Here is a 17390-nt window from a genome sequence, read left to right as displayed (position 1 = left end):
GGGATGGTAAATTAAATATTCGTAGTTTCACAGTTCCAGACTTCAACTATAAGGCTAAAAACTACTATGAACTAGTAGATTGCCAAACATTCCTATGGACTGAGCCACCCATAACTGCTCGATTGACAGATGCCCAGTTGAAAGAAATGGTAGAGGACTCAGAGAAATCTGAAATTTCTTATATAAAAAAGTATCCTTGTCACACACAGGCCGTGGAAAGAGCTGTCAAATTGGTAACTGAAGCATCTGTTACAGTTTGTGGATATGAAAGACGAGATGGACTAATTAGAAACTAACTAGCTTCAAGAAATATTTTATTTCAAACCTGTAAATATTGTACACATACGTTAGTTTAAATTTCTTGTAGTAAAAAATAAAAAAATAATAAATACTTTGGTCTAGTTTAGTATTATAATTTATTGAGGACTGGAATTGTTGTGAGTAGTAGTGGAGGGTATCAAAAATCACTATAAAAGGGAAATTGTTGGATACAAAGGAAATGTCTTTAAAAAAATTTAACATCACTTCAAAATAAAGTATGTTCCCAATTACTAGGGTCCATGAATCATTTTTCAAAAAAGAAAACTATTAAAATAATTTTGTGGCGATGGAGGGGATACTGCCAAAACAAAATAAAAAACCTAAAAAAAAATTCTATATTCGAAATTACAACTTTCCGGAAGTCAGACGTCCTGATTTTCCTATTAAAAATTTTACATATATACCGACGCCTAGTGGCGGTGGAGGGGATGCCGAAAAAAAAACAAAAAACATGAAAAAATTCTATATTCTAAATTACACCTTTCCGTAGTCAAGCGTCCTCATTTTTCTAAAAAAAAAAATTTTTACGTATATACCGACGCACCATCCTACATGGGTTACTGGTGAAGTTCACAAAATCGTAGTCCCAAGCAAACACGTTAAACGGCAATCATTTTAAAGATATTTGAAATAATACCGACATTACTGAGGACGGTAGACGACACACTATTTTTGCATAGGGTGACTTACGTTAAATTGATTTTAGTTTATCTTGAGATAAGATTTGCATTGGTTTATTATAGTTTTGCAAATATCAATATAATTTCATTCTAATATTAATAAACGTGATACTCTTTATTTTTCTATTAAATGTTATCTTATTACTCTGACAAAAGTATTTGCAAAGTTTTTTATACGTTCTGTATCACTTAAATCTAAAAATTAGAAAGTATTAATAAAAGAATCCTTTTGTTAAGCCGCTCCTGCATTTATCTTCTTAACCATCATAAATTTTTAACAGAATATGACGGGTACATTCTATTTCTCGCCTAATACATAATCAATGAAATTAGTCCTCACAGGAGATAGTGAAAAGTATCTCTGTCCTTGTCACCTCTCAACTGACCAATGGACTATTGCAACAAAACTGTATAATACCATTTTTTTTGTAAACTTTTGTTGAAAGTGGAAGTAAAATGTTAACTCAAAGAGATACCGGAAATGTTGGATCCGATATAAAAGACTCTCTCCCCTATCACCTCTGCAGTTACTTCCTAACTATCTAGTGTATCAAATATCATGAATGCCTTAGTAAGTAAAAGTCAGAAAATTTATACAATAATACTAATAACTATAATAATTATTATCATAAAATAAATGATCATTACATAAATTGCATTACAATTAAAAATATTGACACTGAAACAGCCTTCCATTAATTAATATTTTCTAGATTTTTAATTTTCACTGATATATTTTTTTATTTTTTTTTAAACTTGTTTACATTTATTACTAAACGTATTATATTTAAATTTAAAGTAGATTTTTTTAGCATTTTTTGTCCATTTTACATTTTTGGTGTACATAGTTTTTTTATTAAAAAGCTGCCACTACAATTTATTAGTTTTAGAAATATTTATCAGTAATTATTTATAATCAATTATTTGAAATATTTGTCATTTTTTCTCCACCTTTTGAAATGCTACTATTTTCAATTGTGTTTTTATATTTACACAAATATTAATACATATACTATGGAGTCGACTGATTTGGTATTTTATTTTTCTATTATCTATTTGTCGTCAAATGTTCTATATTTTGCTCGATTATCCACCGATTTGTTAATGTTTTTATTCAATTGACGTATCTATGATACTTTTCTCTTATTTAAAATGTGTTCTAACCAACTTTTTTCAGTTATGATTTAGTGGTCACATTATGTTTCGGGAGTCGTTCCTAGCAATTCTAATAGAATTTATGGTTGGTGTGTGTATGTGTGTATATACAAGAAATCAAAAGACTTTTCTCGATGGAGAATTAGATGAATTGAGAATCTTAGCCTACCGAAAGCTATTGGACGAGGTTAGGAATAACCTTTAATTCCAACAATACACTTACAATTTACTCTTACAAAACACCAACCTTTGAATTCGTTATGTAGAGAAAATACATTAAAATAAAAGTAGAGTATTAAATTTCTTGTTAATTTGAGCTCCACCATTTTCCTACACACGTTTTGAGATTTCATCTATCGTCAAGACGAATGTTATGTTGAATTGGAAAAAAATGTGTTTTTGTTTATATTTTTATTTATGGGCCCAGAATAGCCACTAATTTCTTTTTCTAATCTCATCTCTTTTTATCTGGTATCTCTTTTGTTCCCACGGGTTAGGACCAAATGATATTAGGCAGAGTGCGCCCATACTATTCCAAAGCTACACTCCTCCACAGCTCATCAGTTCTCTGGGGAATTGCTTAGGCGACACTTTTTTCCTTGTACCATGCATTTTATAGTAATGTTAGTGTTAAACTCAATTAAGGAGCGCTGTATTTACAGATCGAGTCTTAATAAATAACCAATCTCATTAATCAGTTTCAGTCCAGATGTCAGACGATTTGCCGATTAAGCATACTGTAGGTGTTCATGACGTTTCATGACGCAGTGAGGACGTTTAAGTTGGAATAAAGTTAATATTTTTGGGTCTAACAGGATTTTAACAAAATGCTTTCACACTTTAATTTTTATTTTTAAATGCGCATCTTACGCTATGATTGAATATACTAATGAGGTCACCACTTTCCTGTAAATGACGTCATCGGTTTTTTGAAATGGAACAACATATTTTTCTCTACATTTTTTACATTTCACAACAATAGACGATTACAAAAATGTATAATACTTATATTTTAAAATAATTGGTTTGTGAATTAGAAATTTTAAATCTAAAATTTTATTGAAATATCTGGACTACTAAACATTATAGGTTTTTTTAGAGGGCTATGGTTTTTATTGATATCGTTTTTTCACATATATTTGCATGTTCACAAGACTAATGTCAAACAATAAATACTAAACTTTTATAAATAATGGTACGATTAAATGAAAAAGAAGAATTGAAATGTTGATGATATGTCGGTATGGTAACAAGTGCCGAACCCAACAAGAAGTTTGTGATTTATGGAATGATAGGGATCAAATCAATAAACTGTATCGAAAATAGAAAACACATTTAGAGAATTCGTTCACGTAAAAGATAATTATAAATTCCAATTGGTGATGACAAACAATTGAATTTGTTACTAACTGTGCAAGAAAATCCATGCATATACAGTGGACAAATCACAACTGAAAATTTACTGAGTCAGTCTATATAATGATTTTGATCGAAGGATTGAATTTATTAAAGTCATAATCGAGCAATAAAATATTGACCCACAATTTGTAGATCATGTAGTATTTTCAGATGAAGCATCATTTTATTTAAATGGAACTGTAAATAGACAAAACTGTAGGTACTGGTCAGATACCAATCCTCATTGGATGACGGAAACCCTTACTAGGTATCCTGAAAAAGGTAATGTTGGGACAGGAATTGCTAGCAAAAACATTGTGGGTTTTTTTTATTAAAGGAACTTTACAGCGTTGACAGCTCAAAAATATTTAGATATGGTACAAAATGACATTATTGCAGCTATTGTCGCGCTATATCCCGATAAACACAATCCACAAGTGCCATTGTTTCAGTAATAAGGTACGCCATCTCAGTATGCGAGGGAAGTGCGTGATGTTTTAGATAATAGTTTCCCCAACAGATGTATATGTGGGAGAGGATTTATAGAGTGGCTAGCAAGATCTCCTGATGTTATGAGTCTTGATTTTTTACTTTTGGAGGTATATTAAATCTAAAGTATCCATTAATATGCCTAAGAACATCGCACATAAGGATTAATTGGAGTATTGGAAGAATTCATAAACTGCCTTGGTTATTGCCAGGAAATCAATGGCATGCACTTTGAACATTTAATTTAATTTTTAAATATATTGTCTTAATTATTCCAGCTAATAGAAATTTATAATTGGATTATTCCAGTCCTTTCAATAAAATAAACAATAAAATAGATTCAAAATTTCTGATATAAAATTTGTCTGTAATTCACAAACCAATTATTTTGGACTATAAGTATTACATATTTTTGTAATCTTCTATTGTTGCGAAAAGTAAAAATAAAGAAAAAAATATGTTGTTCTATTTACAAAAAACCGGTGTCGCCATTTACACGAAAGTGGTGACGTCATTAGTATATTTAATTGTAACGTATAATGCGCATTTGAACATAAAAATTTATGTGTAAAAGCAGTTTGTTAAAATACTGTTAGATCCAAAAACAATAAATTTGGTTCAGACCTAAACGTCCTCACGTATGCTTCATAAACCGAAATTGTTAATTCATTGATTTGCTATTAACTAAATCCACACTAAATCACTATTAAATTTAGTCCCACCAACTAATAGATAAAAAATATTTGATTTTGTAATACAGAAATTAATTAAACATTTTTGCAAGATCACCATAGTCGAAAATAACTCGTATTATTTTTTTGCGAATATAACGAAAGTCAAGGCTCAAATTGTTGTGAAAATAAATCTTTAATACATCAATATTACCATTCACTTTGATTTTATAATTCTTGTAATTAGATGCAAGTTTTTATAAGATCCTTTTTTGTTGCTGTGAAAGTTTATTTCTGCACTTGATACGTTTAAGTTCATGGACCTAATAAATAGATTAGCTAATTTTTTATAAACGTATGTGTAGGTTTATAACAGTTTCGAATTAATTAAAGGGTCATGAGAATACGTAAATCGAAAAATACTTTAGTAATTATAATTAAAAATTCTTTTGCGTGTAAATTTTGTTAAAATTAAATTTAAAAACAATTAATCTATTATTTTCTTTTGTTTTATTAAAAATTCTATAACTTACTGTTAAACAGCTATTTGTACGTTATTTTTTAACAAATTCTATCATTATTAATTTTAGAGAGTTGTATGATATTATGTTTTTGTTTCTACAGAAAAGTATATTGTCTATTTTATATGAAATACTTCTTCTTACCTCTTCAATAAGTTTGTGTTTAAAATAAATATAGGGGAAAAGTATATTTCCCCTAAAATTAGAATCAGAATTCCTATTCTCCTAAAATCTGTTCAAAGAATTTTATAACTAATCAATAATTTTTCCATCCAGATTTTTCCAGGATTTACCAAAATTGTGAGATTGTCTAATCCTAGCCAACAATTATATTATGGTGTGTTAGGATATTATTTTTCCCTTAAAACATTTACCGTCTTCTATTTTGTAAGGATATTTTTGATTAATAAAGAGTGAGCGTTTTCCTTCAAGTAAAGTCTATTGTATCATGATAATAATAGTTTTCCAGTTCCTGTAATTTTCCACTGTTAACATCTTAATTTCGTTCGTCCACTTCTCTCAAATTATCATCTAGTAAGCCCAGTTTTATTAATCTTACCCGAAAAACGATATTCTCGAGTAAAGAGACCCTAGATTAGACTTACCTTTGGGTTATCACAAATTTTTTCATGTTGAGTTCATTATTTTCTGAGAAACTTGCGGACAAGCTTCATTAGAAATCTTTAAACGTCAATTTTTAATTCTGTAATTCTGTTTTACTTAAATTTTTAGATATATGCTTATTTTCCCTTATTGTAGATGTACCACAATTTACGTCAGATATTTTTTTGTTTGTTTTTTTTTTTTATAAAATATCCCCTACGTAGTGTATTTTATTATAATTGCAATGTGATCTTTAAATATCAATAAGTACTATTTGTTTAACTTACATTACGAACAAGAAAACTTAAAATAAAGACCTACTCACTAGCAATTCTTAGACTCTAATAACGTAATTACATACATTTTGATGTGTGTCACTACCCCAGTTATCTTTGCTTTATACTATCACTTCACCAGCTAGAAAGGCTTCTTCGGATTGAGTCTTCGTACCAAATTCACATTGTCGAGGAACTGGATGGCCTCGGGATTACTGTAATTGAGAAGTTGTTTTTCGTGACTTCCCGCAAATTTCTCGATGGTTTGATTAACAGTGTCTATCTCTAAGTCCCTATTGAGGTCACTATTTCTGTAATGCCAAGGGGTATTAACGATGTTCATCAGCACTATTCTAATAACGTTGGATTATGTCTCTATTGGTTTTGCTGGCACAACTCCACAGCTGGATGTTATATGTCCATACGGGTTTAAGAATTTGTGTGTACAGAAGAATTTTATCGCAGATTGATATAGTGAAATATCTTCCCAATAACCAATAACTTTTCTTGTACCTTATAAAGGGCAATTCTTGTTTCTTCTTTACGTGGGGCTGTCTTTTCTCTTGTCAAATACATTTGTACACTATCTATGGTACTACTGTATTGTAATATTTGGATTTTTTTATGTAATTGTTGACCGGTGTGTAAGTTTTCCTCAGCAAATTCTTCTAAAAACACTCTTATATATTTTCGTGACTTTTGTCTAACTTCGTTAGTTGTATGTTAAGACTACACCGTATTATTCTTATGCACTTCCCTATTTATTTAAAAATTCGTAAAATTCATTTAAATATTTTTCTTTGGGATTTATCTTTTTCTTTGGTAGTATTCTACCTTTTTCCCTTATGTATTGATTTGTTAGTCTGTCGGTCATGTTACTCAAGTAATACGTTTTTGTTATTTTCTATTAAGTGCGTGAGTCGTATGTTAAAGTTAAAGTTTTATGTAGGCTTAGCCCTTTGTACTCCTTGATATATTTGAGAATTTATAACATAGAACTACTAGTTTCTCTATCGACAAGTGCTACCAGGTGCACAAATTCGTTAACTAATTTGATGAGACGCCATATGATTTATCGTTGATGCTTATATATTTTGTTTTATTAGTATTGTTCTAAAGCTATTATGGCATCTTAATGAAATTACTATATTAATTGGGAAAAAGCCACAATTTAAGTTTATTTTTGACGTTTCGATTTCTACTTCGGAAATTGTTCTCAAAATACGAAACATTTATAAATTAAAATCCACAAGGAAACTAATTTCCTGTAGCTGGCTGTATACCATGTATCACAAAAAAATTATTTAAAAATTCCTTTTATAAAGGTATAATATTTAAAACCCTATCGGGCTAGATAACAGAACGTTTTCGGAATTAATATTCCATCATCAGTGCTATCTAGATGTACATGTTAAAAGCCACAAAACACATGGGGAAAAACCTTTTAAATGTTGTTAAATTAACTTTGAATTACATTATTTAACTTTATAACTATGATGTTTAAGTTACAACAGGAATAGATAACCATTGTTTTTGTTACTTGGTGAAAAATTCATCGAATAAATTAATTTTGTCTGACTCATTCATATCGACAATTCAGACATATATTAAAAATCTTAAAGTAGATGGCTTTAAAATAATATTGCAAATATTTTGTTAATCAATTCATCGACCATGTGACTTCAATAGTGACAACTGCATGATGTCAAATTATCTCTAATGAAATTATAATTTTAAATTGTCACTTTAGATATATACACTTAGATTATCTGGGTGGTGTATAATTGTGAAAAAAGTTTTACACAGGATTTTTGCCCATTTTTTTTCCTATTCACTACAATGAACATATTGAGACTTTTTTACAACGTTTTGCTGCAACCTCACACAACGAAACATATAACGAAATCGTTAAAAAGAGTACACTGTGGCTTTTAATATTCAGGTGCTAACTCAATGAACCACCTTTTCGACATAATAGATATATTTCTCTATGACGTTTTGACGTGCAAGAATAAGTATGTGCAGTTGTTCTGTTTCTTATAAATATACAGATATATTTTGTTTGTATTTATATATTTCAATACTACTTTACAACTCTCATAAACTTCGTTTAAGTAAAATTTTAATGTGCGTTCGTATCCTAATGTATGAAATTAACAAATATCGATAATAAAACGAACCAAAAATATAGTCACATTTAGTCACAAATTAATAATAAAATATAATTTTGCCATGTTTTTGATAGTTTCATAATGTTTTATGATCAGTATAATCGTTTATTTAAGGAGACAACTATATACCGACTATTAATATAAGTGGGGAAATTGTATAAGTTCGATTTGTATTACATTTATATAAAAGTTTTTCCTCTTTGTGCATGGTTTATAAAGAAACTTTACAGCAAAAAATGTTTATAAAATAAATGATAACCATCACTTAAACAAGAAACAAAAAACCTAAAACGAAAGAGCTTACAACATTTCATTTCCTGCTCTACTTCCTAGTTGTCACAAGTTTTTCGAGAATGTAATTATATAATTTAAAAAGATCCTTAATATAAATAATTGTATAACTGTTGTTGCATAATATTGATAAATTGAAGATTTAAATTCATTCAACCGCGAACATACATACATTGAATTATAACCAGTTTTGTGCAAATGGAGTATAGTTATATATATATTTATATATATATATATATATATATATATATATATATATATATATATATATTTGTATATAAATATATTTTTTATGGGTTGGAGTCAATAAAATGGATATTGATAAACTATTCTTTATGTCAAGCTTTCAATTGTGTTTACAATCTTTATCAAGAGCTTATAAAAAATACAAAAAATCTTACAAAGTGAAACTAGAAAAATAAAAATTTTAACTCACCAAATAAAATTAGCTTTGTTAGTAAATCTAAACTGCTAAACATCTTAAAAAGTATTTAAAAAAATATCTAATGAATGTTTCTCTAAATTTAGTAATTTTGAAAGCATACGAAAATGGTTGCGTTTCGATTTAATTTGAGTGTCTTACCTCTCCCTAACATGTGTTTCTGGGTCTACCCTTCATCAGAGAGAGTTTGTAAGAAGACTCAAACCAAATCAAAACGCACCGAATACTCTGGCAAATATAGAAAAAATTCACATTTAACTTAATTTTGAAAACTTTTTAACAAAAATAATTGAATTTATAAATAAGTTAGAATAGCGACCAATTACAAATAAGCTTCAATGTCATGAATGCCAACTTACAACTTTCATTTTTGACAATTATATTGCCAAAAATAAAGTTTTGTGTACAAAATTCTCTTTTATTTAGTAATAAAAAAGAAGATTTATTCATCATTGATAGATGTCTAAACAATGTGACAAGTATATGGAATAATAAATTAAAATGTGATATTTTAATGAATAAACTATGGAGAAATAATATAATTATAAATTTTGCTTAGATTTTAAATTTCTGATCTTTTATTTAAATTATTATCACTTCTGCTAATACAAACCATTTCTAAAAAAGTACTTTTGAATTTATTACTTTCATTACATAAAATTTTAATGTTATCAAAATCTAGAATATGGTCTTTGTCGATTACATGCTCTGCTAAAGCACAAGATGGTTTTTTAAATGTACAGTCACTTTTGTGAGAAATATTACGTTTTGACATATTCCTTCCGGTCTCACTAACATGCACAGCTTCACACTGAGTACAACTAACGCTGTATACTACATTTGTTTGATCTAATTTATCTATAGGATACTTAGTTTTGGAATATAAAGATGAAATAGTTTTGATGTTTTTTGTTGCTATTTTTATATTGTCGATAACCTTTAGTGTTTGTATTAATTTAGGTGTTAATTATTATTAATTATTATTAGGTGTTGTAAATATACATGTAAATGGTGTTAAAAAAGTTATTTATATTAAATAATTTAAAAAAAGCATCCTATGTAGCATATCTGGAGGATAAGAGTTCTCAATTAAAATATTTTTTAACAACTGCAGATCTACTTGTAGATAATCTGGATAGGAAAACCTTAAAACACGTTCTTTTAATCCTGTTATAAGGTTCATTTTCATCTTATTTGGATGATGTGAGTAATAGCTTATAAATCTATTACTACATATGGGCTTTCTGAACCATCTAGTTTTCAACACATTGTCTGTAGTTCTTATAATTCTCATATCAAGGAATGGTAGAGAATTATCTACCTCTTCCTCATCTGTAAACTGTATATGTTAATTATGATTGTTGAAAATGTTAACTGTTTCATGAATTTTGTGTTTAGGAAGTGCCAAAACTAAATCATCTACATATCTTTTAATAAAAGGAATGAAAAAGTGCAATTGTTGATACAATCACTAATAACATCATCCATGACATAGCTACTTAGAATGGGTGAAAGACTAGAGGAATAGGACTACTAAAAATTTGTTTATAAAAGACACTATTAAATAAAAAATTATTAGAATCAAAAACAAAGTTGATAAGTGTTTTGAAATGTGATAAGTCAATATTAGTATGTTGCGAAATCTCATTCCAATATTTTTCAACACTACTTATGATTAAATCTAAAGGTAAATTGGTAAAAAGAGATGTTACATCAAAACTAACCAAAACATAATTTAGTGGTCATTGGAAATTATTAATAAAAGAACTAAAATGAAATGAATCTTTAATATAAATATTGTTGTTTAAATTATAGGCATTAGTTAAGATGTCTGTGAGGAGTTGGGTTATTGGTCCATTAGGAGGGCATAAAGATGAAACTATTGGTCTCATAGATAAAGTTGGTTTATGTATTTTAGTTAGAGCATAAAATCGTGGAGCAATATAATTATATTTTGAGTTCTTTGGCTTTTTTAATTTTATTTTTATTATTTTATTATTTTCTTACTTTTATGTATTTATATATATATATATATATATATATATATATATATATATATATATATAAATATGTATATATATATATATATATGTATATAAATATATATATATATATATATATATATATATATATAGATTTTTAAGAAAATACTATAACAGCGGTTATAATACCATCATTTCATGGGTTTAAACAATTTATTAACGTTCTATGCAGTACTGTCTTTAAATTATTTAATTTTCTGGAATATAATGTATAAAATAGTTGGTAACTGGGTGAAATTTAATATATGAAAATATTAACTTTTACTTTTACGGTGGTATTACTGCAGAAAAAAAAAATACTAAAATATTGTTTCTTTTCAGACCACTTTTATTGCAATTTGCTGTTTATCAGTAACAGCAAAGGCAAGACCAGGTATTGGGCAAACAAAGTTAGAAGGAATTCCGGATCTGCAAACTTTTGGTGGAATCACCTACCCCAAATATGACATACTTCATCTTGGTGAATATTCCAAAGGATTTATACCCGGAGACACCATTCATGAAAGCAAACATGAAACAATTACTGTACCAAAACCTTACCCCGTAAAAATTCCAGTCCCTCAACCCTATCCAGTTCACATTTCCAAACCTTATCCTGTTGTAGAGACCAAGTACGTCAAAGTACCATATGCAGTGCCCCACGAAATTGTCAAACATGTTCCCGTTCCCGTAGAAGTGCCAAAACCATACCCGGTGTCGGTGCATGAACATGGTGACTCTTATGGAGCAGGATCGTCACACAACTATGGAGTACAAAATGTTGGAGAAAATTATGGTATGTTTGTTTAATCTTAAATAAAATATTCGTGTGATGATATGTATCTTTAATATAAAAAAGAATTTATTCTGTTGAATATTTAATTAATGTTATGACTATATTATGTGATGACGTCATCACGACGTCGTGAGGATGCCATCCATTTATTTTTTATATAGAAAATAGACATAATATTCCTGTTAGGTAGCATTTAAGACAAAACACCAAGACGTCGTGATACTTTATACATCAGTTTTTTAAAAGAAAATCTATATTTATTCTGTCAAAAAATTACTTGGACAGTATCAAGAAAATATATATCATTTTTAAGAGCATGCGCAAAGTGTTGGTTATGTAAATAAAAACAGTTTTAATAAGATGCTTAAATTAAGGTCCCGTCACTACTTAGCAATAAGTCAAGCTTTGTTTAAATTCACGCAGCTAGTATTCTTCAAGATTTTCAGGTCGAATGTCATATACCTCTGCACGAATTCTTTTCTTCAGTTCGTCGATATTTTCGAATCGAGTGACATATACTTTTGATTTTATATATCCCCACAAAAAATCCAGCGAAGCAAGGTCTGGCGACCTAGCTGGTCAATCTATGAAGCCCATACTCCAAATCAATTTTAAAAATATGTCGTTCAAATAATCTACATATATATATATATATATATATATATATATATATATATATATATATATATATATATATATATATATATATATATATATAATACAATAATATATAAATTGACTCAATATTTGCTTAAACTGTCTTTTTACTCATTTAAGGAACTTCCGAACAAGTCTCAAACTATGAAACACAGGAACCCAATCACGAGGAAGGTGGTTTAAACGGGCATCAAGAAAACAGTTTAACAGAAGGTAATCCAGGATGGGTACCAGTTAATCAACACGAAGAGTAATAGTAACGTAATTATTATTTGTTTTATTTTCTAGACTGATCAAACGTATTTTTTTGTTGAATAAAATTGTTGTTTATAATATGCTGTTTTCTTTAATTTCAATTTACATGTTTTTCTCTTTTACCAGATGGGTCAATAAAAATGTTTTATATTTAAAATAAAAAATTATTTTTATTAAATATTTCATTGAGACTAAATCAATAACGAATTAGGTTTTATAATTTGTGTGATACAGATGACGCTAAAAGTAACAGTTGTCTTAGAGAAATACGGTAAGTAAATTAATCCACGTACATTTTTTATTTTTTATAATAACTAAATATTCTTTTATGTTTTCCAATAAACTGAACTTTTTCCTATAAATTCAATACGTGTATATATTTATACATATATTTAGATGAATTTGTTACAACTTGACTCAGATAATGAGATATGAGACTTAACCATTTATTCACCGTCGACTTACCCAGTTATTCACCTTAATTGTATTAATGAAAATAAGCCAATCTATGTATTTTATTTTTTGGTTTAATGACTTAAAACATAAAAAAAAGGATATTTCTTCATTTAAAATTCAACAAAAACAGTTGTACAGTTTAAAAAACATTTCTTATTCTGAATTATTTTGTGTATCTTGGTCAGGATCCAATTCTTCCAGGTCAGGATCATTGGCGACATCGTTTTCGTTTTCGACAGGTCTTAATAAAATGAATGGAATGAAGGATTTAATAAAGGCAATAAAGACAATAAGTCTTTTTTCTTTTCTGTTGCTATCAGCAGTGATTCCTTGTTAATGTTGGGTAAACTAAATAATATATTTGAAAGTCCTCTACGAGCAAAACTTATTGTTTTGAAGCAATCTTCTTTTAATGAGCACTTAACTGAAATTTGACCACCGCTCTGAGCATATTGAAGCCATTGGACAGGTTTCCACAGAAACCGTTCGCCATCATTATCAATTTTTTTAACGAAAAGCCCATGTCTCGTCACAAGGTACCTCTTTCAACACCATTACAATTTCAAAGGGATTTTTCTGTTTAGCAATTCTGTTTCGTTTCTTCGCCCTTTCAATAACGGAGTGGTCAGTATCACACTCCATATGCGTGTGGCTACTAACCAAAAATTTGTGGTTGATCTTTAGGTTTGCTTTTTGATTAACAAAATTAAGAAACATTATTGCAACGACGTTATTTTTATTCTGACCACCAGACGTATGGGAATGAAATGTTACTTCCGTTTTTTCAGAAGACAAGTGTGTTAAGAAATGATTAAGATATGAGGCGATTTGATTGGCTCCCTTGCCAGATATGGTTTCATCCCACAAGTAGCAAGTTGCTTTGTCTGTTACCATGTCATGCACCGTAGAGTTAAAGCTCCACAGCTGCCTCTTGTAAATAGAAACTGAGGTTGTAAGGTAAGGGGTAGGCAGACACTGTTGCAAGTCAAATGCATAAACTCCTTTCGATTGATTTTCTTTCGCAATTGATATATCTCGACTTTTCTGTTCATAAGCAAATTGAGCCATGTTATGATGTTCGTTTCTTTCCGCTATTAATTGGGTTTTAGATTCTCCTGAAGACAATTTAATTTGTACATTAAAATTGTCACATTTGTGACATGTGTCTTGTTTTAGTTTTTAGAAGCTAAACCCAAATCACGAAAGATTTTAGTGTAAACGGTTAGGCAAACAGAAGAAGCTCGTCCTTCCTTATACAAATCAATCATTTTTGAAATAGTCAAATTGGACGGTGAAAATTTTTTATTAGTTGGATTTCGGCAATAGTGGCTATCGTAAGTTGGGAATGACAAAATATGGGACTTGACATCCTGCAAATCTTTTAAGCTCCATTTACTTGGAGGCGAGGCCATACCTCGTTGATCTCTTTGTATTATACCACTTGCCTAATTGGTCTTTTTTTTTATTACTAATTGGACAAAACCTTTTGTTTCGCCCAATATTTTTTTAGAAACAACCTCTACATACTTTTACTTTTTGTTTATCAATTATAAAATAACACGAGCAACTGCATGCCCTGTCTTTTTTTTTGGATTAATAATATTTTTTTAGTCTTTTTATCATTTATTTCTATAGAACCAAAGTAACTGGCCCTCTTGTTTCTACTTCCTAAATTCCAATAGTTTTCGAAGCAATTTTTTTTATCATTTTCTATTATCCTGTCATTTAATGTTATTTTACATGATTTTAAAGTACCCATTTTTTTTCAGAAATTATTTTTCCTTTTTCGGTTACATATGATTTTCCTAAATTTTTTAATTTTTTGCATTCAGCTCTCTGACGTCTGGATCTCCCTTTTTTATTAATATTAGTTCTTACCTCAACAACTTTAGTATTACATGAATTGCTTCCATTGTTGTCTTCGTGGGACAGATTTGTTTTTTTTTGCCGCTTAGTGTTGAAGGTTCCTTCATCGGACGAGCTTGAATATCCAGGCTGTGGTAAATAAATCGGATCAGCAATGCTGTCATCTGAACTAAATTCTTCCGCACATCAACTGCAAAGATATTATTAGCTGATGTTGTAATTACGACATCCACATCTGGAACAAAGAACTGTACTAAAAAGGTTTTGCACAAATCTAAATAAGTACCTTACCTTAGGTTAAATCGCTACTGGTATTGTCCTTTAGTTTGTTTGAATCAAAAACAGGCAGCACAATCTTTTTTGGCAAAGCTGTTTCTTTTAATTCTCTTAAAACTATTGACTGGAAATGCACCTTTTAAACACAATGCAGAAATACTATGAAGAACTAATGTTGTCAGTCACAGACTGAAAATAAAATGAATGTAAATTTTGAACTTAACCTCGATAATAATATCGTTATATGCGCGTGTACTTCCCCGAATAGTGTCTTTTAATAATTAAATAAATGTACATGAAACGCATGTATAACGACTAGTGTATAAACTACGCTGTACCTCATCCAAAAGTATCTGCATTATATCCTACATTAGTCAGAAAATGTCGTGATGTAATAACTGATGTGCTGTATAGTTAACCAGTCATGCACAGTGGACCAAAAAAGGTCAACTCGAGTTAACTTGTTAAGCACAGAAATCGATTATTGGTCATAACTGGTCAGGTCAATTTAACCATTTATTTCCCAAGACATTATTTTATATTTGGTAAGTCGACTTAATCTAAATAGTACATAAATTTCAAAGATGGCGAAAAACACACATACGTATAACTTTGGCTAGAGTCAGCTCACAACTTACCTACTTATTTACAACATCGGAGAAGTCATTCTGTCCTCATTTGTGTACTTAACCGATTTTGGCTAAAAATCGACTTAACCACTTATTCACTTTACCAATAGATTTATTAATCACAATTTACAAAGGACGTATCATCATCATCAACTAGCCTCTAACGTCCACTGCTGGACATAGGCCTCTCGCATGCTTTTCCACTTATTCCGATTTTGGGCCATCTGAATCCAATTTGTAGTCACTCTTTTTATGTCATCTGTTCATCTCGTTGGGGGTCAACCTCTATTTCTGTTAGCTTGTATTCGGGGTCTCCATTCCAAAATTCTTTTTGTCCACCGGTCATCAACTGATCTTGCTACATGAACTGCCCAGTTCCACTTTAGTGTTGTTATCCTTTCAATAACGTCTGCTACTCCTGATCTCTCTATTGTCCATTCCGCAACTTGTAGTTTACTTACTGTTGTTCTTGTGAGTGTTAGGGTTTCTGCGCCGTAGGTCATCACTGGCAAAATACACTGAATACACTTTTTTTTTAGACACATTGGAATGTTAGACCTAAAAATATCCTTCATCTTTATAAATGCAGCTCAAGCAAGGTTTATTCTTCTTTTCAGCTCGATTGTTTGGTTGTCTCGACTTATTCTGATCTCATGACCCAAGTATTTATAGGAGTCAACTGGCTCAATATCTTTGTCTTCTACTGAGATGTTTTTGTTGTGGACGTATGGTACCTTGATTAATGTACAAAAATAAGTATCAATCATGTCTTGATTTTTTAACATAGTAACAGATTTATTTAATTTTACGTTCTGGTTTTCCAACTCAGTTGGCTTGTGTAATTTTAGCTTGATCCAGATGTAGTCGCCATTTAGAGTAAGGGCTTAGTATATTTCTTTCTGCATAATTCCATAATAATCGACACTATGTCGGTTAAGTTCGTCTATTGAAGTAGTGAATTTTTTAAGCCTTAGCTTGCATTTTTCAGAAGACGCAGTTATATGTTTTTGATATGTTGGGAGGGTGTAATATAAGCTTAAGTTCAAGCAGTGGCGGATCTAGACACTTGCCTTGGAAGGAAAACTTAACCACTTTCAATGAAACGCCAACCAAAAGATATAATAAAAAAATAAACCCAAACTTCACAAAAGACATAAATAATAGGTTTTCTTTAATTTTGGACCTTCTGGAAGGGAAAATTCCCCTATTCCCGCTCCGTGTATCTGCCCTGAGTTCAATTTTGTGGGGTTGCCACCCTTGTCAGCCGGCCGCCAACAGAAAAAGCAGTGCAAAGGGTGTTCGTGCTGCGTCTTGTAAACTAGCAACTCTACAGAACATTTTATACGATATTATTTGTAAAAAAATTAATTGTCTATAAATTTATTTTTATTTATCGTAACTATTTATCGTAAAATGG

At 29.7% G+C, this 17390-nt stretch overlaps 1 protein-coding gene across 1 annotated transcript; it reads left to right on the top strand.

Annotated features, from left to right (window-relative positions):
• Nucleotides 1–1498: 1498 nt before the first annotated feature.
• LOC140438317 (uncharacterized) lies at nt 1499–12826 on the top strand. Its single transcript, XM_072527997.1, has 3 exons — nt 1499–1572; nt 11381–11834; nt 12612–12826. Exons 1-3 carry the CDS (start codon nt 1561–1563, stop codon nt 12743–12745), a joined length of 600 nt encoding a protein of 199 aa, XP_072384098.1. The 5' UTR covers nt 1499–1560; the 3' UTR covers nt 12746–12826.
• The last annotated feature ends 4564 nt before the right edge of the window (nt 12827–17390 follow it).

Source organism: Diabrotica undecimpunctata, chromosome 4 (genome assembly GCF_040954645.1).
Source record: "Diabrotica undecimpunctata isolate CICGRU chromosome 4, icDiaUnde3, whole genome shotgun sequence".
NCBI lineage: Eukaryota > Metazoa > Arthropoda > Insecta > Coleoptera > Chrysomelidae > Diabrotica > Diabrotica undecimpunctata.
Note: the sequence above shows the minus strand (reverse complement) of the source record. Positions and strands in the feature narration are given on the sequence as shown.